The 27,765-nt window shown below is 41.1% G+C and overlaps 1 protein-coding gene across 2 annotated transcripts in view; it reads right to left on the minus strand.

Annotated features, from left to right (window-relative positions):
• Positions 1–27,765, minus strand: part of LOC101857465 — a 114,008-nt gene that overhangs the window by 5,730 nt on the left and 80,513 nt on the right. For both annotated transcript variants that reach the window (XM_013091356.2, XM_035973830.1), the window contains 2 exons: positions 14,268–14,464; positions 12,887–13,070 (listed from right to left, as the gene is read on the minus strand). In XM_013091356.2, coding sequence (XP_012946810.2) covers positions 12,887–13,070; positions 14,268–14,464 — 381 coding nt within the window. The remainder of the gene's footprint in view (positions 1–12,886; positions 13,071–14,267; positions 14,465–27,765) is intronic.

Below are 27,765 nucleotides of genomic sequence, written 5' to 3' on the forward strand. Positions count from 1 at the left end.
GCTTTAAATAAAAGACTTTTTCAGAACTGCAATTGTTGTAGTTATATCAACGAAGACCATATGAAGTGAAATTTGTGGACCATTTTATTTTCCCCCATGATTTTGTCAAAATTGCTGCCCACAATACTGTCAGGTCGGGTAGACAAAAAGAAGACCAAGCTATTAATGCAGTATGAAGCCTCTGATATACATAAGGAGGAATTCTTTGCAAACTGTGAAAAGCAATTTTCATTATTACATGATTTAAACGATAAATGATAGCATAGATAGATTATATAGACTCCCGAAAGTTTCCCACAAACTTAAAAAAAAGTATGTGGTTGCCATGGACATGACGGCCACCTTGAAAAGAAACACCTTTTTTCAGTCTTAGTTTTTAACACTTCTCTCTCAAACCCAGGAAATCAATATTTCGAAGTTTTCCCGCTTATATAGTACTTCCATGCTGCTTCGTTCCTAGGAAGTAGATTTGGCGGGAAATGAGCCCCGCCCACTTCACGAAGAATTCGGGAGCCGAAGAAAAAAGTTTCGCTTCCTCGTGCGAAACTAAATCTTCGCATGCGAATTTCGGACTCGGCCATGCGAAATTCCGATGGATTTACACAATGACAAAAGGTTGGAGAGAAATAAATAGTTCGCACGCGAAATTTGCACCCGAAGTTCGCATCGGTTTTTCAGGCATAATTTAAGCTGGCATTCCATATGCTCGAAAAACCGATGCGAACTTCGGGTGTATGGAATGTCAACAGATTAAAGTCGAAACGTTGAAATAAAGTAAAAAGTGGAAAGCATCCAATCTAAGATTGAGGATATGAACAAGTCTAGATCGGACACAATATTCTGGCATAAGAGGTCAACATGAGAGCACGGAGAAACGGAGAGGAACTGAAATACAGACCAGATTTATGTAGAAGCCAGTTGGTCACTGGTTTGCATAAATCAGCTCATCAGGCAAAATAGAATACAGCCCTAGCCTACCGACGATGTGTCTCGAGGTCATGTAGGCCCAGACGTAGTAAGTGAGCCTACGATTCTGCTGCTGGCATGTTGGAGGGGACTGGGTTTGTGGGATTAAATGTATTTTTACATTGTTGTTGCTGTATTGTTAATAAATCATTTTGAAAATTGAACAATAGATGCTTTTGGAAGAGAACGACTATACGCGAAAAGCGATGATGAAGAACTACATAACTGCGCGCATACGTTTATCAACGATAACCCCCCTCATTATAAACCTTGCTAAAATGTTCCGTTATGAATATTGATAAGTTGACACGCTTGTCTCTTGTCTCGCTTTCGTGCTGGAGGCGCGAGACATTTGCCAATTTCTTTGGCTTTCCAGGAGCATGGCTTTTTCAATGCTGCGTCATCTTACAATTTGCATGGAATGGGGGTGTGATGGGTCGTTTATAATGCTTGTTATCTTATTTATACGTGTGGTGTTATACATTTGATTAATTCTAGTAAAATCATATCCAGAGGTCTTGATGGTTCTGTCAAATTTTTCTTTATCTTTCACCTTACAATTCCCACTCCAGCAGCAAATACAAAAAATAGCACGCTTTCAATCATAGAATGGTATAAAAGGGACATAATTTTATTATAAAAAAGGAAACATCTTTATTTCTTTAAAACAAACATTCTTTGATTTACCTTTTTATGCCCAAGAGCAGCCAGTCAAGTTTGTTATCGATTGTTACACCAAGACACATGTATGAGCTTACCACCTCCACCTCCTCATCTTTAATAAATAGTGGTCCTTTTTTACTCTCACAGTCTATTATTAATTCCTGTGTCTTTTTTACATTTAATTTAATAAAAGGAAGTGGTTATCACACCAATGTGTAAATACAATTACAGCGTCTCTGTATTCATTCTCATTTGTTGTTACAAGGGCTTGTAGAGTGGAATCCTCAGCAAATTTTATTTATTTGCTGTTTTTGTTATCAAAAGTACAGTCGTTGGTGTAGAGCGTAAACAAGATAGGGGAGATTAGACAGTCTCTGGGCGCACCGGTGTTCGTGAATATTAGGTCGGATTTTACACCTTTTAATTTTACATATAGAGGTCGATTGGTTAAGAACTCAAGGATCCAAGCTATAATAAAGCTTTTATTGAAGCCTCTCACCAGAACGAGCCTAAGAAAACTCCAAATATACCAGACAAAATTAAAGTTTACGCTTAATATTACATGTATATGAAAACTAGAGCTGTACCCCGGTAGCAAACCCGCATGTGCTCGCAAACCCCTAGTTCAAGTCACAAGCTTCAAATCACTAGGCCAAATCGTCAAATCAAATCACCAACATGATAAGTTAAGTCTAGCCTAAGCTTTAAGTGCACAGTCCACACCAACTTGCAATCCGCGAAGCCACTCGAGTCAGACCCCCTCATCCTCCCCTTGCAATCCGCGCCGCGAACCCACTTACGTCAGAAAGAGAGAGAGGGGGAGAGAGAGAGACCCCGCTCAGTGTCACTGCGCTGGAGTCTGCTCGATTAATTGAAGGCTTGCTTGCAGAGGACGGCTGTCAAGTCTCAAATCCCGTCCGCAACACAGTACCGTCCGCAACACAGTAAGACACTTGCTTGCTCGCAACCAAGCAATTCACCTGTTCCCAACTACCGCGTTTGTAGGGCAACACCGCTCGCCAGCAGCAAGCAGCGAGACCGGTAGAGGCGGTCATCCACCCCGCTCGCTGTGTCAACTGGCGGAACAAACAGTGGTTGTGCTCGCTTCGTGAACTCTGAACTCTGGACCGTGGAGGAAGCGAGAGGCTGCACTGGTTTTGGTGCAAGCCGAAGAGGGCTGTAATAGCCTAGTCTAGACCGTTCGCGATCTCAGTGCTTTAACAGTGAAAATGTGACATCTTCTTAGGCTCACATTTTGTTATGAACTGTTTTCACTGGTATTAATAATGAAGATACGGCAAGAAAGCACAGGGGTCGCGGTATGGTGAACTATTAATTAAGGACGCAAAATAAGGGCGTGAACTTACAAACAATTTTAACTGACAAAGTAAATCGTCAGTCGTCAGCATTCCGTGGCTTTTAATTTAATCACTCGCCTGAACTGCACTCCCACCCCCACCCCCACACTTAGAACAAATTGAAGTTAAAGAGATTGAATTTGAGTGGGGATGGTAATTATATCTATTTATAATCTCAAATTACAGCAAGAAAATTAATAATGAAAAACGTAATCCCCCCCCCCAAAAAAACAAAAAAACACAAAAACCCCGCAAAAAAACCCAAGCACCCCCCAACCCCTCAAAAAAACAAACAAACAAAAAGAACCTACAAAACAAACAAAATCCAGTCACGACAGGAGGCGTAAGGGGAGGGGCGGACTCTGCGGATAGCGAGGGGTGGCGAACACCTCTCACTTTCAAAGCCACACCGCTCCTCCCCTCCTCTCCCCAAACAGCGCCATCGTAGGAAGTGTGAGGGTGAGGGCTTGTCAGCGAGCGGCACGCGGGCAGAAGTATCGTGCGCTCAGTAAACAAGAGTTTGTGACGTCACGACACAAATCATCAAGTCCGTCCGCGGTCCACGAGCAGCAACTCCGGTAGCGAGCAAAGCACAAGCCTGCTCGCAAGCCCCTGGCGCAAGCGGTCCGCTTGCTCACAAGCCTTCGATTAATCGAGCAGAATCCAGCCCTAATGAAAACTACTGCATCCTTGATTATTATTATCCTTTTTTAAAGTTTGGTGTTTTTTGAAAATGTGGGATGAGAGTTATTTAACTACCATATTTTTTTCAGAATTTCAGTAGAGGTACTCACTCAAAACTGTAAATCAATCAAGCACTTTTCTCTTTTATCTATTGAAACTAAACGATTAGGCCTAAATTGGTTTTGCAACATTTAACTGTATACGTGAGAACATGGACAACAATACTGTGTATTATTGTGAGCACTGGTCTATAGTATACTGTACACCTCTGTGTTTCAATTTGGGTTTTTATCGCTACATGTGTATTATCATTTCTTTCAGATGTCCAAAATTGGTTATGAATTATTGGAAAGCTGATAGCAAGTCACCTATACGAGTACAATGGAAATGCGTTATGGGTTGGGCAATTTGAACTAAAGCAGGGCTTGAAATAGACCGCGGCACAGCGGCAATTTGCCTCGGTGCCTTTGCAATTTGCCGTAATGCCCTTAAATTCAAAGGGTTAACTGCGGCAATTTTTGCGGTGCCCTTGTTTTTTTTTTTTTTTAAATGTACCACCATGAAAATAAATCAATATTTGTCCTGTGCTGTCACTTTTTGAAAAAAAAGAAAAGAAAGTTATACAAATACAAACGTCTTGTCGGGTTTGCCGCCGTGGCAGGTCAGTGAACCTTAGTCACAAGGTACCGCATCGTGTGAGCACCGGTTGTTGGGGTCACCAAAGTTCATTCAAAGTCTGAACGCCCCTCTTTTATGGGACTCCGGAATGGGTGGGGGGGCATCATTGATTATTTTTAATTTTTAAGGTACACTCGTGGAAGAGAGAGAGAGAGAAAGAGAGAGAGAGAGAGAGAGAGAGAGAGAGAGAGAGAGAGAGAGAGAAGACATCCTGTTAGAATTGTCTGAAATCTCATCAAAGCTTCAGTCAGACACTGCTCAGCTTGACCATTGTATCCATTTTGTCAAGTGCAAACACACTCAAATTTAACCAAACCTCAGCAGTGTCTGAAAAAAGATCTCGATGAAAAAGAAGACTACAGATGTGAGAGAAAGTGCAAGTGTGTGGTGTTGGATAAGCTGGTGCTGTGCTTGGAAGAAAAATTTTCCGGCACATCAGAAGATAAAGTTTTGAAGAGTGCAGGGATATTTGACAGGACAAATGTACCTGAAACTGACAAAATGGATGAGTTGAAAGAATATGGTGAGACACAGATAGATGACTTGATAGCTCATTATGAGACTGTGCTTCAACACCAAGGATGCTCAACACTGAAAATAAAGAAAGAGTGGCTCATGTTTCTCTCCGAAAGTCAGGCTTATTACCTCTGAGTGAGAACAAGACAAGTTCAGTCTTGAAAAAAGCAAGGAAATTTCCCAATTTGGCTCATGTAATCTCTATTTTCTTTGAAGAGGCGCATCTTTGGTGACTGAAGGCATTTGCTTTCCAGAGGTATGCTTGAAAAGATCATGCTTATATGTCCCAATGGTCCTGAGATCAGAGAATTCAATCCAGAACACTGCATTGCCAATTGGCAAGAGATGTGTCTAACAAATAGACGTCCTGATAATACAGCACTATTCCCTGAAATCATCTTCTCTGGTGATACTTTTTAAAATCACTTGTGTTTTCCCATAAGGGACAAACAGTAAGCCAGTCTTTTTCTATATTTTGTGGGCCAACATATTTTCTATATTCTGATCATCTAGTGATTTTCTTAGTTTTCATTCATGATTTTACAAATTTTCCGATACCTATACTTTTGTTGAGAGCAAGAATAAACTGTATTGTTATTTATATAAACGTTGTGATGCACGATCCAGTATTACCAACTTTAATCAACAAAATGATCACCTGTAATTTTTGCCTTGGTGCCCTAGAAAATTGCCTCGGTGCCCTCTGATTTTTAGGCCCCACCGAGGCAATTTTTGCCTGCCCTCCTGAACACGCAACTCAAGCCCTGCTATAGGCCTACACTGTATTTGGAAATTTGCATCTCGAACAATCCTAGAAAGAATGCAGTGCCTATTCTGTTTACTGTTCCAAACCCCCTAAAAAAACTAATTATTGTTCCCTCCAGGCCAGTTCCAAAGGACAGGTCCTGTCTATGAAAAAAGATCAAGTGTCCGCAATCTGAAGTGAGAGTTTTGAAGAAAAATTAAAAGCGGAAAGAGCAAAAACTTGACATCTAAGAAAACAAAGTCCTGCTTCAATACGGAAGAACAAAATTAAGGAGACAAAGAAATTACAAAGATTATTTTAGTAAGGAAGTGCTGACTTGACTTTGTCAGGACCTGCCTTGGAGTTTATAATGTCCCAAATTTATGTGCCTGACATCGAAGATGGACATATTATCAAGAAAAAAGTCTCAAACTGGCAATCTATAACTGCTCTAGAAAAGCATACAAACTTTTCCAGAATATTTTCAAACCTCAAGCAATGCAAAATTGAAATTGAAAAACCCTACATCAGACCAACGATACAAAACTATCAAATCCGCTTCAGTTGAAAGTGAAAGCTATATAATGTCTGCATTGGAAATGGGGTGTGTAATGGTTTTATATGAGGTGTCTCTTAAATGAACAATAAGGTATCCTCAAGATGGCGAAGTGGAATAAGGATTTGTTGAAGATATTGGCCATCTCAGTAGATCCAAAGCTATGGCGACCCACGCTCTCATGCTAATGGCCAGAAGAATGACATACAATTGGAAACAATCATTGTTACTGTCAGACGGTCCTTATAAAGGCGGTAATGCTAGAGCCCCTCCCCCAACAAGGCCAAAATTAAATATCTTTGCAATACACCAAGGACCGTCATTTATGATCAAGGGAGAAATTAAGACTTCTAATCACATAAGAGAACATACATGCAAATACCATCACCAGACTCAAGTAAGATGAGGAAGTACCACTTTTGATCAGAAACCTACAGGGTGTATTTTGCAGGATGCATTGTTAAACTCATTTAAGTCATCGATCCTCTTGTTCCAACCTGATAACTGGCGAAAAAGATGCTTCATCCCAGCAACACGTGTTTTTCAACACTAGAAACCTATGTGCCAGCGGCGGCCTAAAAGCACCGAGTGCACGTTATGCTCCTTGCCACATGTGAGTACACATGTATTAGAGTCGAGCTTTTGATATTGCACCTGCTGTTTTGTTTGTCACTGGCTTGTGGGGCATGATAAGACAAATGACATCACATGGCATTAGACCAGCTGATGTGCGCAGTGAATCTAACTGGACTAAGAAGCTCGGTCATGAACCTATACACCATTTTCAGACTTTACCATAGGAATCAGAAAGAGACAATACACATACAGCAAGGCAGTCTGTTTGTTTTAGTAAGAGTTTTACGGTCATATGAGCGCGTCAAAAGAAAGACTGTCACATTCACTTACTTGTAAAAACCAGTTAGTCAGTTAAAGTACTAATCCATGAAAGATGCATACTATAGGCGCGTAACTGGGGAGTTTGATCTGCCATTGTTGTATTCCTGTTTTTATCCACGTAGGCCGACAAAACTATGTCTGTTTTCTGTTTTTATAGTCTGTTGCCTTTCCCAACCATTGTCCATGCTCTTGCATGCTCTCTTTCTTTCCTCTCCAACCCACTCTTCTCTACCCACAGACCCCATGCATGGCGAATATGACTATTTAGTAAAGAAAGCAAAAATGTATTAACCTTATATTTGACTTTGTTAACTTAAATTTCTGACTTATGTGGTTAGCCAGATCATCACCTACCTTAGGCTAAGGCAAGCATAAAATAGATGACTTTTTACGTAACTCCTGACTAGATCTAGTTGTCTACATTATTTTATAACTAGAATTTAATGATTGAATCTGTCATCCTTTTTTCATGTACATGTGCAACATATTCTGCAGATCAGATGAGGGGGCTCGCGTGGTCAAAAGGTCATTGGTGCCCGCCTTTCATTCAATAAGTCCCGGGTTCGAATCTGGACAGGGACGGACATTTTTCTTCTCTAAAATGGTCTACTTTCACCTTCTTTCCTGTTCTCTAAACGCAAGAACTGAGTGCATTCCTGTTCCTCTCCGCTCTCTTTCGTTTCCAGTCTGGCCCATTTCACTAAACTTTCGACGAAATGAAAACAGGACAAGCGGATAGCTAGAGAACGACAATTAAACGCCATATGGCCGATATTTATAGTAACAGCCATCTTGTTTGACCCGTTTGACCTCGCAAGAAGGATGTCGCCACGCCATCTTAACGTGATTTTAAAAAATAGTGATAATTTTACGTAGCGCGCGGTTTGCACTTTTCCAAGCTCCTTCCCCTAATAAATCTAGTTCTTCTCCATTTACATGTGTGGGTTTGCGTGTTTAAATCTTTTTCTTATTTTTGGTAACTGTTTTACGGCGCTTGCAACTGTATAAGGTCAGATGAGCGCGTTTGCGTGTGAGAGTGTGTATGAAACATACTCACACATATCTAGAATGTCATCTGAACCAAGGAAATCTTATCTCTTAGCTCACCTACCCTCTTTCTTTAGCCCCACCCACATTTAGAACCACCCACCGCCACTGCCCCCAAGACGCGACGCGTTTTGCTACCAAAGATTTTCTTTGTCCCCATCGCGCCTGGTTATTGTAAGATCGCCTCGCGCCCAAAGATTCTCTTCTGTAGTCTGGGCAACATCAAATGGACAACTTGTCGACCTCATTACACTGAATCTACCACATGAATTGCTCTGATTTTTGCATGCGCCTATGGATTTTAAAGGCCTAAACGGGAGTCAACACAACGCTAAATTCGAAGCCCTTTTGGTTATATCACCGGGCACCCCCCCCCCAATCCCCCTCCCTACACATACATTTTCGAGCCACTTGAATATGAAAGTAGTATTATTAGAAGTATTATGGGTCTTTACACGCTATTTTTTGTTTTTATTCTGGATTTTCATCTTCTTGGATCGATCTGAACAGCATAGCCCTGGGTTTAATATAAGGCATGTCTTGTCCTTTTTAGGGTTTATTTTTATAGAATAAAAGAGACGATCTCGATCAGCTTCTACTTAGAAATAGTTCAGTAGTTTTAGGGCCACGTTTTTTGGGCGGGGGGGGGGGGGGGGGGATTTTCAAAAATCAGCTTATTCATTTTTATTCACAAAAGCATACCTGTCATAATGATGTACTGTGATATATATGCATATGTATGCCAGACTGTGAGACTGAAGAAATAGCGAGTGAGAATGAGAGAGAGAAAAAGAGAGAGATAGAGAGAGAAAAGAGAGAGAAAAGAGAGAGATAGCGAGAGAGGGAGAGAGAAAGAGAGAGAGAGAGAGAGAGATAGAGGGAGAGGGAGAGAGAGAGAGAGGGAGAGAGAGAGAGACACAGAGAGAGACAGAGAGAGAGAGAGAGAGAGAGAGAGAGAGAGAGAGAGAGAGAGAGAGAGAGAGAGAGAGAGAGAAAGAGAGGAGAGAGAGAGAGAACGGAAATGTTTTTCTATCTGTATAGAATTAATGTTTTAATGAATGTTTCTAGTTACTCACGTTTCAACGTTATTTTGACAGTTCGTGAATTTTTATTGCATTGTATATTTTTAGTGAACACATTTTCAACCTCACTGCGAGACTGTTTTTCTGGTATAAAATTTTACACATATGCATTTATATTATATGTATAATACTTTGTTTTACGTACGCATTTGTGTCGATTAATTTTTAAGATGTGATGTCTTTTTCATTGTAATGCGCACTGAGCATCTTTTGGGAAATGGAAATGCGCAGTATAAATGCTATTTATCATTGTTATTATTATCATTATTATTATTATTATTATTATTATTATTATCATTATTATTATTATTATTATTATTATTATTTTTATTATTATTATTATTATTATTATTATTATTATTATTATTATTATTATTATTATTATGATGTAATTATTAATGAAAAAATCGACAGCAAATTGAAACGCGTGCAATCTCAAACACTGTGAATATATGGAAGAAATTTTACATGTCGTATGTATCGCAATCTGTTAATCTAAAGAAACACTTCGTCACCCACTAACCGCTGGACTCACAACATCTCAGTCTTGCGGCACACGCAGTCAGTTGAAAAAAAAAATAGGTTAAACAAACAAAAAACGAACACTCAGCTACAGTTCTTGTTCTAATCAAAGAGCCCCATGCAGACTGTAATCAAATAATAATGATTATATATACAGAAAAACCCTGTTTATATTTGTCACATAGGCACAAAAATCGAAAGTTATTAGATCTTTGGGAATTCAGAGGCGCATACGAAAACCCCCCGAGCAATTCGCCTCTAAGGTTCTGTGTAATGAGGTCGACAAGTTGTCCATTTGATGTTGTCCAAACTATAGTAGAATCTTTGTCGCCCCTGGCTCCAGCGGGTACGCTCGTTAATGTTGTCATGGACTCGTTTTCTCTCTCTAGATCTAATTTTAGACTCTTTGATGTCACTTAACGAACTGAATGTACTAGCACCACACTCTGATGTAATTCCGGTTCATTATGGTGTCCACCATTTGACTCAATTTGGAACAAAATTAAGGGCAACGTAGAAAGGTTTGCACGTAGGCCTACTCTCGACTATAGGGGATAGCAAGACTGGGAGGCTTGTGTTTGGTGACCATGGTGAGCGCGCTTTGCAGTGAAATTTTTATTGAGGGCACAGAGCGGCTGCCATAACATTGCACGTTCTGAAAATATAATGATTCAAGTCTATACTTTGCTTACAAACGGATAGAAGGCTACTATAGCGCACGGAGTAATTTATGCAAATTTAGCTTATATTTCACGTGTCAAATTATATTAGCTTTCACAAGTGAAATATGAGGATTTACTTCACCGGGAATGCAATGCTAAAACAACTCCACGTATGGTGTAACACTTTTCTAAACTTAAACACACATTGCAATTAACTGCCAGCAAATAGTAATATACAATGAATAAGGAAGAAAGAGGGGCTGGGGAAAAAAGGCAGTGAGGGTGGCGCAGACTAGTAGACTTCTAAATCTTTACATTGCACGAGCGCTTACAGAGAACGTTTTTTAGGCTCATTCTTGATCTCTACCAGTTGGATCAATCTCAAAGGGGTTTGTTCAACAAAAGGTCGTCTTTGCACTGGTAATTCTTTCGCTTCACTAATAATGCGTTGCTACTGGTTTTGTACGTAATTTTAATACGTTATCAAATCAGCGTTGAGGAAATTCGTCCCAAATTCTAAAAACTACCCACCTCCTCCCCAAGGCCTAAACCCTCAACAAATATACTGACGGTCATTAAAAACGCACCATTTTGGATTGAGCACATTTTCCACAAAAAATTTGTTCAGTGACATCAATTGAGGTTGACCAAAGTTCACAGGCAACAGAAGTTACTGATCACACAAAATTTAAAGTTCCCAGTTCAAAACTGTCTATGCGCACGCGCAACACGCAAAAATCCGATGTGTCGACCTCAAACCTAAACTTTGTTTGTCGAGACAGATTTTTTGGCTGTTAGGGAAAGATTATGTTCTGAGTATAGTAGTCCTTGGTTCACCCATAATAAAAACTGAGATTCTTTACTTTGTACGACGGATTTTTTCTGCGCAAATAATGCCACGACTTTCCATGCAAGAACGTGAAAAGGCCATTTGAATGCTCCAAGCCGGAATGGCAGCAGGGCAAGTTGCCAGGCGCATGAGCTGTAGCCCCTCGATTATTATCCTGTTGTCTCAACGAAATGCAACTTCTGGATCTACGGCAGATCGGCGACGGAGCGACCAACCGTAAGTTACAACACCAGTGCAAGACCGTTACATTAGCCAACGTCACCTTCATGACCGTTTCCTGCGAGCACCGGAAACAGGTCGTCAAGTGGTAGGTCGGCGTGGACCAGTATCTGAATGGACCGTGCGACACCGTTTGCGGGAAGCAGGACTTGCAGCCAGACGCCCGTACGTTGGTCATGTCCTCACACAGAGGCACCGTCAAAAACATTTGCAGTGGGCTAGGCAGCATTTGCAGTTGCCACGACGCTAGTGGAGGACTGTAGACTGTAGTCTTTACTAACAAGAGTCAGTTTGCCTTCTCGCACGCTGACGGGAGAAGAAGGGTCTGGAGACGCCCCGGCGAGCGCTACGCCAACTGTTGCATGCTGGAGGTCGATATATGGGGAGGAGGCAGCGTCTTGATATGGGGGCGTTCAGCCACGCTTATCGCACCCCTCTGTACTTCTTCGACCAGCCTGTGAATGCCAACACGTACCAGTAGGTTCAGCAGAATCACGTCGTGCCGTTATTTGGTCAACATGCAGAGCTGCAGTTATTCCTACTCTACAACGCCCGCCCACACACCGCTGTTCGAGCTTTTCTGCAGGCAAACAACATTGATGTCCTGCCTTGGCAATCACTGTTTCCAGACATGGCACCAATTAAGCATGTGTGGGACGAGCTTGGCCGCCGTTTGTCCCGTGGAAGACCTCTACACAATCGCCAAGAGTTGAGACGTTCTTTGACAAATGAGTGGGTACAGATTCCACAGATGTTCTTTCAGACTTGTCAATTCCCAGAGAAGACACTGTCAATCCTGTATTCAGGCCAATTGGGGACATACAGGATACTAAGGGAGGTGTTAAAAACTCAATTTACCGTTCTGATTTTTGAAAAAGGACTTTATTGACTTCATGCTTTTGTTGCTCGCGCCTAGGATACAGCCCATTATTATTGCTACTAACTTTATCATCAAGCAGACTGGGTAATAGCGACGCCAAGATATCCTTCCTAGCTTGAGTGTGCTGGAGTCCAAGCTGCTTCAGCGTCCACACAGCATTGGACCTTTTCATTTCATTTCAGCTCTGAATATTCACACAATTACCATAGAATGCCATGGTATATAATCTGTTTAAAATAACATAAACACATCATCATTATTGGAATTGTTTTGTAAGTGGTGCGTTTTTAATGACCGTCAGTATATATAAATACAAATAAAAAAGAAAGATAACTCCAGTCCATGTATCTTCTCTTGCGCGCAAATAACTCCAAGAATAAAAAAGTTAGGTAACCTAGGCCCCTAGCGGTAAAATCTGAGTCTCTTACGAGAGAGGAAGAAATGAGTTTTTTTCGTCTATTTTTTGTTTCTTGCAAATCTGGGAATTTGTTTAGATTTTCTCTTAATTTTTTTTGGATACCGAGAAGGCCTAGGATACAGCCCATTATTATTGCTACTAACTTTATCATCAAGCAGACTGGGTAATAGCGACGCCAAGATATCCTTCCTGGCTTGAGTCTGCTGGAGTCCAAGCTGCTTCAGCGTCCACACAGCCTTCTTTCTGGTGATGGCCGACGGGCTGGTCAGCTGTTTGGTCAATTTGTCCGAAGCGCGAGTCAGGAACTTCGGGGCGATGCTTAACTCTCTGCGAAGATAAAGGCGATTATTGTTCGAGGAAGGGATTTTTGTGTTCAAAGTGCCACTGACTAATTGCTAGACAACCATTTAACAGCGAAGTACTATAGCTTTCTGCCAAGATTTTGTTTTTTAAGCCATTACTGTTAACATAACTTTCTGTAAGACTGCAAACGTTGTTGATACAGAATGAAACGACCAATAATATATGTTCATAGCTTTAAATGATGGTGCCTTTAGATTAAAGACAATTCTCCGCTGGGTCAGCAAAATTAACGCTTAGAAGTCTTTCTACTATGACGTTATAGAGCACATTTTTTTTGCATACCGGCGTCTACGGCGTTGCGCGTTTATCAAGCATCTCGGTCTTTTTGCTGGGATATTGCATTTCTCTCATCTTGTGTTGGAAGCCCAACTCTAAAACGATCTAAATTGTGTCGATGGGGATGTAAAACGACTACATAAAAACTAATTTTCTGCATGCCTCGGTGTTATTCTGAATGTGGCGGAAACATCTCTTTGTATTCAAATGAGGTATCATATCCTCTAAGAAAGATGGAAAACCATGTTTCTTGATACACGTTTATTTTTCTTTGTTCTTCCGCTTGTGTCGTTCGTTGCTGCCCTTATTTTTCTTGTCTTAGTTAAGTCTGTAGCATACAACTGATATACCAATCATGATGTGATGCTATGATCTTATTTGATTAAAAAAGGACGATTTTCGATTCTCTCGCATCGATTTTTTATCATGTTTCATCTTTAAAAAAATGTCTTATCGGTTCACGTGTTGTATATCATTATTAGTATTTCGGTCTTTAAAAAGTTTACTTTTTTAGGGCACTTTATTGTTGCTACTTTTACAATCTCTCTTTATGAATGCTTATTGCTTTTACTGGTAGCTATAAACATGAGATGTTCTGCAAGAAGTTAATCTGTTTCTGAGATACAGCTTTTAGGCTATTCTCCAGAGCTTGCAAAAACCCCGATTCCGATTCCCAAGTATTGATACAGATAATTTTATTGAGATTCTCCAACTTTCTACTGGGACGGAGTATTCCATTTATCTTAGGGCGGCCTACCTCCTAAATCATACTAAAAATAATTGATATGGGGACGAGACAATCTTTTAGTAATAATTTGCAAGATGTTTAGATTGATGTAAAGGGACAATATGTTTGACAGCTACACTATTTAAAATAAATCTTACTGATAGATCTGTACTAAGCTGTCACAAACAGCAGTGAAGATCTTTGTGTCCGTAACGTCAAGAAGCTTGCTCAGCTCATCATTGACCAGCTCAAGTAAAGGAGGCACTCCAGGCGGAAACCACTCTTCTCTGACGATCTTTTGAAGAAGAGACAGTTCTTCTTCCTTTGTCAATTTCTTTGGTGGTGGCGCCATTGGCTGCAGACACAACATAAAGTAAAACAGTCTTATCTGGCTATTATACGACTGGTATTTTGGAATTTTAATTTTTTTTTTACTCCATCTTACGACACCAAGCAACAACAACAACAAAACAAATAATAAAATAATAATAATGGATTGCATTTATATAGCGCATATCCACTTATGCAATGCCCTATGCGCTTAACATGATACATATTATGGATTTACAAATCAATTTTAAAGGTACATAGTGTTACATACACGTGCAAACACGTCATATTCACTCACGCACGCACCACACACACATACATACATACATACATACAAACATACGTACATATGCACATACGCACAAACAAACTCACAACGATCTACAGCTTGGATGGATTCTGTCTAATCGGAATATGATGAAAGTAGAAATGCTTTTAGTTTCTTCTTTAAAATTTCTAGATTTTCTGCTTCTCTGATAGTTTTTGGAAGCCTATTCCAAACAAGTGGGGCAAAATATGAAAAAGAGCGTTGGCCATATGATTTGTAATTTATTTTGGGCTTAACAAGGGTTTTTTTGTCACTTGATGATCTGAGCGTTCTTGGAGGCACAGAGGGTATTAAGAGCTGTTTTAGATAGTCCGGTGATAAATCATTTAAGCACTTGTAGCAAGTAAAACAGATTTTATATATGATACGCTCTTTCACTGGGAGCCAGTGTAATGCTTTCAAAATAGGAGTCACATGATCATGCTTTAGTTTTTTAGTAATTATTTTGGCAGCAATATTTTGTACTCTTTGTAGTTGTTGAAACTATTCATCAGGTACACCAGCCAGTAAGGAATTGCAATAATCAATCCTTGACAATATAAGTGATGTTATTAAAGTTTTGGTGACACCAACAGATAACAACAACAAAAAAGAAGTATTACAGAAGTACCTGACTTCTCTACACTACCACTAATGCCACCATCACTACAGCCACAACCGTCACCACCACCACCACCAAAACCAACATTTACTGATTGCAACAGAGATTCGAAGGAACACGGAAAAGTTTGTTTTTTTTCAAAGAAAAACATCCGCCTGGGGAACAGCGACAGTGCAAAACGAATACCTCCAGTTGATGGTATTCAGCGTGGTATGGATATTCAACTTTTTTAGTACGTTAAAATTTAAAAGAGTGAACAAACTCAATAATTTCCCCCTCAATCTTTTCATTCTTTTTTTTTTTGGCTTGTGTTTTACGGCGCTCGCAATTGCAAAAGGACATGAGCCATGAGCCTGCGGAACACATTAAACATTTTCAATGGTAGGAAATGTTGAAATTTGCGCGGATGGCGGCTGAAGCCTACTCTTATCGATTTTCATTAACGTGCACAACTTGCACCCGGGACCTCCGCGATTTTTGCCTTTTTCCGAGAAAGCTAGGCTCGGATCTTTCCTACCTTTCAGGGGTGTATCTAAAAGACAACAGTAGAAAGGAACCAGAGAGGTAGCAGTAGAAAGGCTGCAGAAAGAGTTTGGAGCCCAGAGGAGGGGGAAAAGGAGGTGAGAGGGTGGGGGCAGAAAGTGGAAGTGAAAGCAGACTACAAAACATAGCAAAAGAGCAGAAAAAGAGCGAAAGGAGAGAATTTTAGTTTAGAAAAATTTCCGTCGCGGCCGGATTCGAACCAGAGATTTAAAGAGAGCAGTCACTTCGCCCGGATGCGTGTATGTGGGTCACCAGCTGATCATGGAGAAACGTGAGGTAAACAAAACAAACAGCGTCCCTTGTTCAAGGCATTTTTGTTGAGCGCAGACAAGCACGGCCCCGGTGTTTTGTTATAAACTGCACCAATTCCAGTTACAAAAATCCAAATCTGAGTTTCTTTCGATTTCGAAAGGATGACGAAAGGTAAAATTGTCTACTTAAATAAGAATATATTTTGATAAATACAAAAGTATAGGATCAGAATAATGATAATGTGATTGTGGTCCTATCAGACTGCCACTCTATGCACAAACTCAACACAGTTCCAACTTTGTTATATCAGCTATCAATTGCTTTTTTTCCCGGAGACTAAATGCCCGAATTGAGCTAATAAATAATATATATATATTTATTAGATATAGGGCAATTCTCCTGAAAACTTGAATTTGCACATACCCTTTACTACTGACATCATAAACAGTTTTCTATATTTCAAATCATAGTTAAGATGAGCTAAGCTGGTGGCGAAAAGGTTGGCAAACCTAGACTAGGAAGAAAGTATGCTGCAATAGTGTGGGCCTTTATAGTAAAACAAAAAATCGGCATTTTAAAAATATGAAAACGTAACATTCCCCAGAGACAGTTTTTATCCGATGATTTCTCTAAAAATTGTCTGCATCTCATTTTCGTAATTAAAGGTAAATACTGATCTTAAGTATACCTTTCAGGGAAACCGACTCATACAGGCTGATAGTGGTCCATTTCTTCATACAAAGGACAGAGAACTCGATCTTAAACGTTACACGCCTCGTCCGAAAAATAATAAAAAGCAGTAACCGTATCTTCAGTTCAATCGATAGTTTAAAAAGTGTACTTTTTCACAGTAGAACTAAAAATACGACCACTTTAGTAATTTCATTCCCCAAGAACAAAACTACTACACCGATTACGAATTTTTGGCGGTAAATAGTCGAGTCTGCGAATTTTTGTCACGTTGTAACGATTAAGGTCTGCGTCTTACTTCCGCCGGAAGTTGCTCGAAATTTTAGTGCGGTGATTTCCAATCAACTTGGCTTTCAACTATTCCCCAGCAAAGACGATATCGTCTATGGAAAGTGAATATGAATGACTTCGTCACTCAATTTTAGCGGTGTAACGATTAAGATGTGAGTAATGCTTAAGACTTGAATTGCCTTAAAATCTGCTTTATTTGCTATATGACTGCAACATTTGAGATTCATAGATAAAATCTATGAACCCCTCAAGGAAAGGGATGAGTTTCGATCCAAAACAAGGATTGCTGTTTTTCATAGTGTTGGTTGTTTCGAAACGGAAATTGGACAAAGTGTTTGATTTCGTCTTTGTAACGATTTAGACTTTGTCTTTGTGTTTAATCTTCATAGAATGAGTGACTACTTTTAGAGTTTTAATTTAAGGCTTTCATTCCTTGATGCCACATTTTTCTTTCTTTGAGGCAATTGAAGTTGACAGCTTGTTATCCTTGTTAAACAAATAAACAAGGATAAGGAAGCTTGGCTCGGTGTTTCAAATATTTTTGCAGATAGACTCTGTCAAGGGAATACAAAGTATATTGATATGTCCTATTTTGTGTAATGTCATACTGTAGGGTTGGTGGTGCAAGACGAGGTGTAAACACAAGGAACAAGGCGAAGAGGGCTATGCAAGCGATATGACGTCGTATGAGATTTCTCATGTCAAGTTAGCTTCACTCGAACATGAACAGAAAAAGATTAGCGCCGTTTCTCCTGACCGACGAGATAACTCCTAATATAAAAGAAAGAAAGGAGTAGGCGAACCCGATTAATGAAATGCGTCATTAGTTTAGTGAATTTCACGACTTGAAGAGAAATTTACCAGACGACTAAAGCAGATTTGTTGATTCAGTTTGAATGAGTCGGGATTCCTTTTTCTATCCGCATGAACTGTTCATGGTGAAACCCACCTTCAGGACTACTAACTTCAGACATTGTATGTCGACGATTGAGAAAGAAAGAATGAGAGAATGATAGAAAGAGTGGTAAGAAGGGAATGTTATGGAGAACCGATGGATAGATAGATCTTGATCTACAAAAACTGAAAAGACGCCAATTCTGAAATGTCTTGTTTTGAATACAAATAAATGCATTATGTGCTTTGATTTTCTTTTTCTTTTTTTTTTGACAAACAGTTTTCACCAACCATCCTCTTTTTCCTTTCTTTTTATCATCACTGAAATTATGTAGATCTACAGTCTAGTGTCAAGAATAATGTCAATTATGTGCTCGTGTGTACATTTCAAGCGATGAAAGCGATTGTACATCGGCCGGAATTTCTCCTAACATCTCCTCGCTTCGTGCTGTTCTTGGTATGACTGGTAACGTTTGTCTTTCCCTTTTAAAAAAATTGATAGCTCCGCCCATGCTACTTCGATTAGTCCACAGTGTGGCTTTATCCTCAGTTTTAATCAAAAGTTAATGTTGGTTACACGGACTAAATCATTTTTGACTAAAGTTTCGATAAAAAGTGTTGTTCCAATAATATTTAAGACAAAGTAGCTGATTGTATCGTCTTGGACTATGATGAGACTAGTAAGACCACTTAAATGATGAATGATATCGTTTTATATTCACTTTATTCATATATATTCTAAAACAAAATGTGTGACTACTTTTTCTGCTGCAAATTATTTCAATAAAAGAAAACAAAAAAGTAATGCAGCATAATCTTATTTTGACCAAACATAGCACGGGTTAATCTCTTTCAATTCAGTTGGAAAACTGATAGATACATTTTTTTTTCATCTACCGCTGCCGCTCCCACATTCTCTTTCCAACCTTACAGTACTATAGGTGCGTGCTCTGCGCTAGAGATCTCTGAATGCATTGCTTTCAAGTACCAATATTCCGAAAAGAAATACACCGAGTTTATTACAATAAAGTTTACAACTGAGCCAACTAAGGAATGCCAGGACCGATTAAAGAAAAGCAAAGGGTGATATTGATGTGCAATTGTAAAGAGCTGAAGAAGTTCGGCTCGGAAAAGAAGATGACCAATGAACAAGTTAAGAAATGTAGGAAAAAAACAAGAAGTAAAAACCACACATTGGCTACCACTACCATTAGCAAAGTTGCAATTTGCGAGTTTGCTGGGCTAGTGATAGTAAAGAAAAAAAATGGAAAAGCTACGCAAGAGAGGTAACAGCATCCTGGTCAAGTCGGAAGGAAAAGGCAGACAATGCTTAGGCTAGAGAAAGGTACCATAAAAAAAAGGAAAAGTGTGAAGACTCAGATAAGAAGAAAAAAGATGTCCAAGATATTGGAGGAAGTATCAAACAGACACCCACATCCTACAAAAAAAAAAGAAAAGAAAGCTGTCCACAGAGTTATGAAAGTCCTTCCAAAAGTCAAAGCAGCTCTAAAGCAAACTTTGGAAGATGTGCTTCAGAAAACTCTTTCCCAACTCAGCGGCAAAAAGACATATTGAAATTCACCATCTTTGCTGAGTGCAGTTGGACTTTGAAAAGCAGCTATTAAATATTTCAAACACTTGGCAATATTGCTTGTTCTTGAAATCATAAAGAGCTGTTAGGGAAGTAGAGGTCCTTACTGTGATGAATTTGCTTCAATCTTCCTGTTCGAGCAACGGACAAGGAACTATTCATCCAAAGTGTGCCAAATGGGATGCAACAAGACTTACACAATCGTTGCGGTCTCAGATGATCTTCAACATGATCACCATGCCGTGGAAACATTTTGGGGAGTGAACATCATCGTAATGTTTCAAGAAATCACAGCAAGACAGAACGCTGCCACGAATAACGATGTATTTTGACAATGTTAGTAGCGAAAATGAAGGAGATGTGAATATCTTTTTTTGATATTCTGCTGTGGTTGCTTCAGTTTTTACAGTTGCTGCTGCTGCTGCTGCTTCTTCTTCTTCTTCTTCTTCTTCTACTATTACTGATGCTGCTACCGCTGCTGCTTTTACTATTGTGAAAATTAATTTCAGTTCAATCTGAATTTCATGTTTCACTTTGTAACTGCAACGGGATTTTTTGTCCCGTAAATTTTAAGTCTCTATAATATGCTAAATGAGTCAATTAGTTGATTTCTTTTCCTTCTAAAAACATTACAGATAACACCAAAGAAGTATTTTAGTACATATTTAAGTTCTCAGTAAGTGTGTTTATTATTTTTGAGAAACAAATTGTCCCTTTTCTGCACACTTCTATTTTACCTTTTGTCCTGTAACCTTTAAGACTATTACATTTAGCTATTGTTGCTGCCAAAGGCACAAATAGATTTTGTTCATATTTGCTGAAATTACGGAGTTGAATTACCTGTTTTATAGCAATACTTTAAAAAAAGTTTTACTTGTATTAGTCTTTTTGTAAATAAAAATCTAGTTTTCATTTTGAAAAATAATTTTTGCCCGGTAACGTTTAAGACACTATGATTGTTTGATAATCATTTTTTTCTTCAAGAAATGTTTTGAACGTTGTGTGAACAAACAATGCATATAAAGGACATTTGGCTTCCCCAATCAGTTTTCTATAGTGTTTCATGTTTTAACCGGTATGGTTGTGTCTTGTAACGTTTAAGACCAGAGTGCACTAGTCTAAACTTCACTTCCATTTACGAAGAAACTAAACAAGATTCAGCTTTAGCCCTTTAGGGATCAAAGTTAGAAACGTCAAAGGTGTACTGAATATATTTTCGAGCTGTTTGGTTGAATTTAAAAATTTGGTGCCCGTTTTACAAAAAGTTCAAGGTAAAAGGAGAATTGCCAATATACAATATATAGGGCACTTATTTATACCGAAAAGACCCGAAAAGACCTGAAAAGACCCGAAAAGACCCGAAAAGATCCGAAAAGACTCGAAAAGACAGCCGAAAAAAACTGAAAAGACACCCGAAAAGACCCCTAAAGACACCCGAAAAGACCCGAAAATATCTTTAAAAAGACCCGAAAAGACCTCAAATAACCGAAAAGACCCGAAAACCCGAAAAGACGCGAAAAGACCCACATAAACACCCGAAAAGACCCGAAAAGACCGGAAAAGACCCGAAAAGACACCCAAAAAGACCCGAAAAGACTATCGAAAAGACCCAAAAAGACCCGAAAAGACACCCGAAAAGACCCGAAAAGACCCAAAAAGACACTCGAAAAGACACGAAAAGACCCGAAAAGACACCCATAAAGACCCGCATAGACATCCGAAAAGACCCAAAAAGAATCGAAAAGACCCGAAGACACCCGAAAAGACCCGAAAAGACACCCAAAAAGACCCGAAAAGACCCGAAAAAAACCGAAAAGACCCGAAAAGACCCGAAAAGACACCCAAAAAGACCCGAAAAGACCCGAAAAGACCCAAAAGAACCCCGAAAAGACCCTCCGAAAAGACCCCCCGAAAAGACCCGAAAATACACCCGGAAAAACCAGAAAAGACCAGAAAATACCCAAAAGACATCCAAAACGACCCGAAAAGACCCGAAAAGACCCGAAAAGACCCGTAAAGACCCGGAACGACCCGGAAAGACCCGAATAGACCCAAAAAGACCCGAAAAGACCCGAAAAGACCCGAAGAGACCCGAAAAGACCCCCGAAAAGACCCGAAAAGATACCCGGAAAGACCCGAAAAGACCCGAAAAGACACCCGAAAAGACACCCGAAAAGACACCCGCAAAGACCAGAAAAGATCTGGAAGAGTCTGAGCCGCTGCAAAAATTGCCTGTTGGTAAAAAGAACGATGTTTTTTAAAATCGTTGACAACGAACACAGCCTCGAAAGGAGGGCGCAAACAAAATTTCTCTGTTCCCTGATGATCGCGGGGCATGGGGTACTTGCGGCCCGTCGTCGAAGACTTATTTTATCGGTGAGGGAACAAATCTGAAGACTGTCGTGAAACGCGCTTGCGTATACTGCAAAAAGGTGAAACAAAACAAGGTCAAGGTCTTCTCTCCACTTGAGCCCCAACCAGATCCCTCGAATGTGGTACTGTTGCAACGGTACTATACAAAACACACTCAAGACGCGTTGTATGAGAATAGCGTGTCTTGGGTTGAGTACCCGGGGGCGCCCCAAAAGGCCGTCTACGAATATAATGGGAAGTGTCCACCACCAAGGCCACATGGTAGGGTAACCTCAGGAAATCCTGGAAATTACATCAGGATGCTGCCTGGAAAAATGGCAAAAAGGAAAGAAGCTTTGAGGACAAAGGGACCGGCAGAAGTCTACAATTTGGACGACTCACTTGAGGGTGCAAGGAACGTCAGACAAGTATATAATGCCAAAGCAAGAGACAAGGCAACCAACAGGCCAGCTGGCACGCATTCAAACAACTTTGCTGACAGGATCGATCAAGTCGAACAGATGCAACACACCAGCAAGTTCATACAACAAGTCATCAAACGAGCAAATAAAATTTCATGCATAATACTATACACAGCCGATCAGATATCAGACTTGAGTAGAATATGCTGTCCACCACCGCCTGCCAAATCAGCTGCACTGGGAGTGGACTTTCAATCTTGGTCCGCTCCACGCTACTGTCACGGCGTACAAAAACCTGTCCCTCAAAAACAGGCAGACCTGGGACCATCCCATTTTCATAGGGCCCATATTCCTACATGGGGATAGTGACGCAGACACTTTTCTCTTGTTCTTCCAGCATCTTGCTGTCAAACTGTTCAGTGCTGGCAGTCAACCCACTTTGGGGTCAGATGAGGAAAAAGGCCATGCGAGAGGCTCTTGCGCGTGCTTTTCCTACCTCCGGCAGGCTGATTTGCACACTATACGCGAAAAAAACCATGAACGCAAATCTCGCTGACAAAGTTGGTCTTGCGCAAAAAGACAGGAAGGTAATTGTTGACTCTGTCTTCGGGCCGAATGGTGCCCTCATGTCAGAGACTGATCATGCATCTCTCTCTGACATGATGTCCCACATTGCCGACTGCCATGAGGACCATGTTGCGCGTTACATCAGACGGTTAATTCCGATGTTAGCCGAGCACATGAAAGCCACAGAACGTCTTTTCGGGTCTTTTCGGGTGTTCTCGGGTGTCTTTTCGGGTGTTCTCGGGAGTCTTTTCGGGTCTTTTCAGGGGTCTTTTCGGGTCTTTTCGGGGTCTTTTCGGGTCTTTTCGGGTCTTTTCGGGTCTTCTCGGTATTAAAGAGAGGATGAGGACAGAACTAAATATATATATTATATATTTAAAGTTTATATGACGATTTTATATATAATATATATATTTTACATAGACTTAACATTTTTGTCAGTGGTGAGTTTATACTCACTCAGTCCTGGGCGTATGCCTATAAAATCCGCGCCTCGAAATGTTGCATTCATATCCAAAGAGACGAGCTACGGACATGCCAGGGTTATCAAGGGAAAACAGAGAAAGAGCTGTCGGACGACTGGCGGCCGGTGAGTTGGTGGAACAGGTGTCCCAGGTTTTTGGTGTCCACCCAAGCACCATTCATCACCTTCGGAACCGATTACAAGCGACAGCGACCACAGCAGATCGACCAAGAAGGTGACAACTCCGGCTAATGATCGTGTCATCGTTCGTCGGCACCGCCGCGATCCGTTTCTGCCGGCTGCGGAGACTGCCAGAACAAGCATGGGAACGACAGGAAGCCAACTTAACCGCTGGACTGTGTCACGGAGGTTAGCAGCTGCTGGTCTTCACTGCAGGTGTCTTTACCAGGGAGCTGTCCTGACACCAAGGCATCCACAGAAACGGCTACAGTGGGCGCAGGCGCATGTCAACGGGCGGAACACACAGTGGATGAGAGTCCTCTTCAGTGATGAAAGCAGGTTCTGCGTCGATCCAGCGAATGGCCATGTCCGTGAGTGGCGTAGAGACACGAATCGCTATGACGACAACAACATTCTGGAGCGTGACCCCTCGGGAGGCGAGAGCGTGATGATATGGGGAACCATGGCGTTGAATCATAGAGTGGGACCTGTTATCTTCCAGAACATTGGTCCAGGACGTGGAAACGGCGTCACGGCTCTGCGCAACATTGCACAAGTCTTGGCACCTCATGTGGTGCCCTTTCTACAGAGGCGTCCTAACTTCCCGTATCAACAAGACAACGCACGACCACATACCGCACGTGCTACCCAGAACTTTTTGGCGCAGAACAATGTCTATTTATCGGCACACCCACCTCGCTCACCGGACTTGAACCCTATTGAACATTTGTGGGAAGTAATTCAAAGACAGCTTAACCAGAAGCAGTCACTGCCTCGAACAGCAGTCCAGTTGACCGCAGCCATCATCCAGATCTTCGGTGGCATCCAAAATGGCCAGACCAACCGTTTGATTAACTCCGTGAACAGAAGATGCCTCAGTGTAATCGCTGCAAGTCGAGGCCATTTGCGTTACAAAGTTTAAACACCAAGGTCAAGGTCAACGTGAGCTCAGATGAATGTGTTGGACCCTCCATTCATGTCAGCTATATCACTCAAGAAGTGTGTAAAGTTTCAGCTAATAAACACAACAAATAACTTGAAACCTATGTATTGCATTTTGCCAACCATTGTGTTGTACAGTGGAGTCCACTTATAACGAGTCCTGAAACAACGAGAAGTCTGTTACAAAGACACTATTCTAAAACCCCGTTTTTTCTCCTTCTTTATCTTTGTAAATAAAATACTGCTATTGCGCAATCAGACCGTCACGCGAGTCGGTTTTAACCGAATATTGCTGTTGCTGTGCACAGCGCGCAGACCAATTACACATATTATAAAACCTTGCCAGTTGAGAAAGTTATTGGTGATCCAGCGAAACAAAGAATGGGAGAGCCCACGCGAACCAACAATGAAAGCCGGAGCGAATGAGTAGGGAGGGTGTGGCATGCGCAGACAAGCAGAACGCATCGCGTGATAGGCCAGCCCAGTCTAGATTATCTAGGAATACCATGCCTCTCACTTCTCTGGTGCGGGACGGAGAGGTCACAATGCTGTGATAGATGGAGTGAATGTGTGACGTGCGCTAGCAGACGCAACACACCACAAGGTGTGGTGGGGCGGGGGACAACACAGCGGGCGAGTTAGCCTAGAGCCAGGGCCCTTCTTTCTGATCGCCAACGCCGAGCTGTCAACATTTCTAGTGCTAGAGAAAGAGACCTAATTCGATTTTTGATAAAGTAAGACCTAGAGATCATGTTGAACAAATCATCATCAGGGGAACTGCAAAAAGGAATAAACAGAACGCCAAACTCATAGATTAGGCCTACTTTACTATTTCCCTTGAATGTATTACTTAATCCCTTGTAACGAGAATCCTGCTATAACTGACATTTCGCACCTGTAATAAAAATTCGCAGGTTTTTTGGCACCTCAGTATTTATATATATATATATATATATATATATATATATATATATATATATATATGTATATATACATATTATACATAAGTTGTGTCGGGTCAGCCTTAGTGCTGCGACCATAATGACAGTAGATGTTACCACCTGCAGCTGTTCCTTGTAGGTGCATAAGGGAGTATGAAAGGCTAAACAAATCCGGAGGGAGGACCCAGAAGGCAGTCGACAAGGAGGAATTATCCGAACTATTTTCTGGCAGCCCCTGCAATTCTACTGGTTCCAAATGTATTGGCCCTGTTTCTCCTTTGGACTAAATCAGCAAAGTCGAGAAAGGGTTCGTGCAAATTAGGCAAGACCCGTTCTCCATACAGTTAGGCCCAGGCATTTAGCTTAGTCACGATTTCAATATTTCTAGGAGGACGCTGCAAAAGAGCAAATACAGCGGATCAGACCCACAGCTCAACCGCAGCTACAACAGCATTTAAGGACTATGTAGAGGACACTTCATCTTTGTTGTGATGAGCAAGGGAGGTGGCAGTTTACGGGTTATAACACATCCTTATTTGGCGAAACAAGGTGTCGCCACGGGTCACCTTTGACGATGGGAGTTACTATTCAGTCGCACTGATCAGCTACCGCTCGTCTCAAACTGGGCAGCCCCCAGCCAGTAAGGTGCTGATCAGCCACGTCTGTTTGCTTCTATACGTGTATGGAGCTAGGACAAAAATCGAAAGGCAGACATTAAACTTAACACCAGGCAAAAAAAAGAGTAAAACTAACCCCGTGGAAACTGGGGACCTTGAATGTTAGAACAATGACAACCGGATTGGGCACTACCGACCTGGAGAAAACAGAGGACATCAGAAAGACAGCATTCATAGACAGGGAGCTCACACGACTCGATGTAGTCATCGCTGCACTGCTAGAGACAAGACCTGCTAACTCTGGTACCATCAGGGAAAGAAACTACACATTCTTCTGGAATGGTCTTGGATAAGATGAGAGGAGAATTCATGGTGTGGGCTTTGCAGTACACAACAGATTGCTAAACGGGATCAGCGCCACCAAGGTATATCCGAACGTATCACTGTCATGGAAATGAAAACCAAAACTGGAAAGGCTCACTTCATCAGCGCCTACGCCCCAGGTCTTAGCACCAACCCTTTTTAGCACTTATTTTACTGTCTTACTGCAACACACATTCAAAGAGTCACTAGGGAATGTCTTCCTCCCCTGGAGAACTGATGGGTCGCTCTTCAATGTTACTCGACTCAAGGCCAAGACTAAGATCAACAAAGCAACAGTACGAGACCTTCTCTTCGCCTATGATGCTGCTCTTGTTGCTCACAGTGAATCAACCCTACAAACAAAGATGTTTCCAAATGCGTCCAAATGGACTATCAACAGCATGCAGGGTCTTTAGCTTGGTCATCTGTGTTAAGAAAACTGTCATCCTTACACAGTAAGGTGCAGAGCAGAACAATATATGGCTGAACGACAAGGAACCTGAGACAATGGAAAAGTTGTGTTACCCGAGATCTACCATCAGCTTTACTACATCACTTGATTATGAGATCAACATCAGGAGAGGGAAAGCAACAACAACATTTGGAAGGCTGACAAAGTTAGCATGTGGAAACGAAAGATTAACCATCAAAACAAAGATCAAGATTTACGAAGCATGTGTCCTCAGCACACTCCTTTATGGACCTGAAACATGGACCTTGTACAGCAGGTAAGAAAAGCGCCTCGAAATTTTCCATCTCAGATGCTGCCGCAAGATCTTAGGCGTGACAAGGTTACAAATTGTTGAAGTGTTGGCACGGGCAAACATCCAGAGCAAGACAACTATCCTGTGTTTAAAAAGATTGAGATGGTTGGGCAGATTCTGAAGCAACTTCTCTATGGAGAACTTGCCCAGGGAAAGAGACCAAGGGCAAGACCAAAATTGAGGTACAAAGACACCTGCAAAACAGCTTATCTAAGCTTGGAGTAGATGTTAGCATCTGGGAAGAAATAGTTGAGGACAGGAAAACATGGAGGAAAATGATAAAGGAAAGAACTATAATGCCAGAGAGCAGCCTTAGAAACAACCAGGCTGAGAAGCGCCAACAACAAAAGGAAAACAGCGGAAATACAGAGCTTCGATCCACGTCACTGACATGTAAGCACTGCAACAGAATCTCCGCTTCAAACATGGGGAAAATTAGCCATGAAAGAAGCTGCATTAAGACAACCTTGAGACCACCTTAAACTAAATTGACCGCCTGCATAGACGAAAAGGGCCATACACACACAC

This window comes from Aplysia californica, unplaced genomic scaffold (assembly GCF_000002075.1).
Source record: "Aplysia californica isolate F4 #8 unplaced genomic scaffold, AplCal3.0 scaffold00034, whole genome shotgun sequence".
Taxonomy (NCBI): domain Eukaryota; kingdom Metazoa; phylum Mollusca; class Gastropoda; order Aplysiida; family Aplysiidae; genus Aplysia; species Aplysia californica.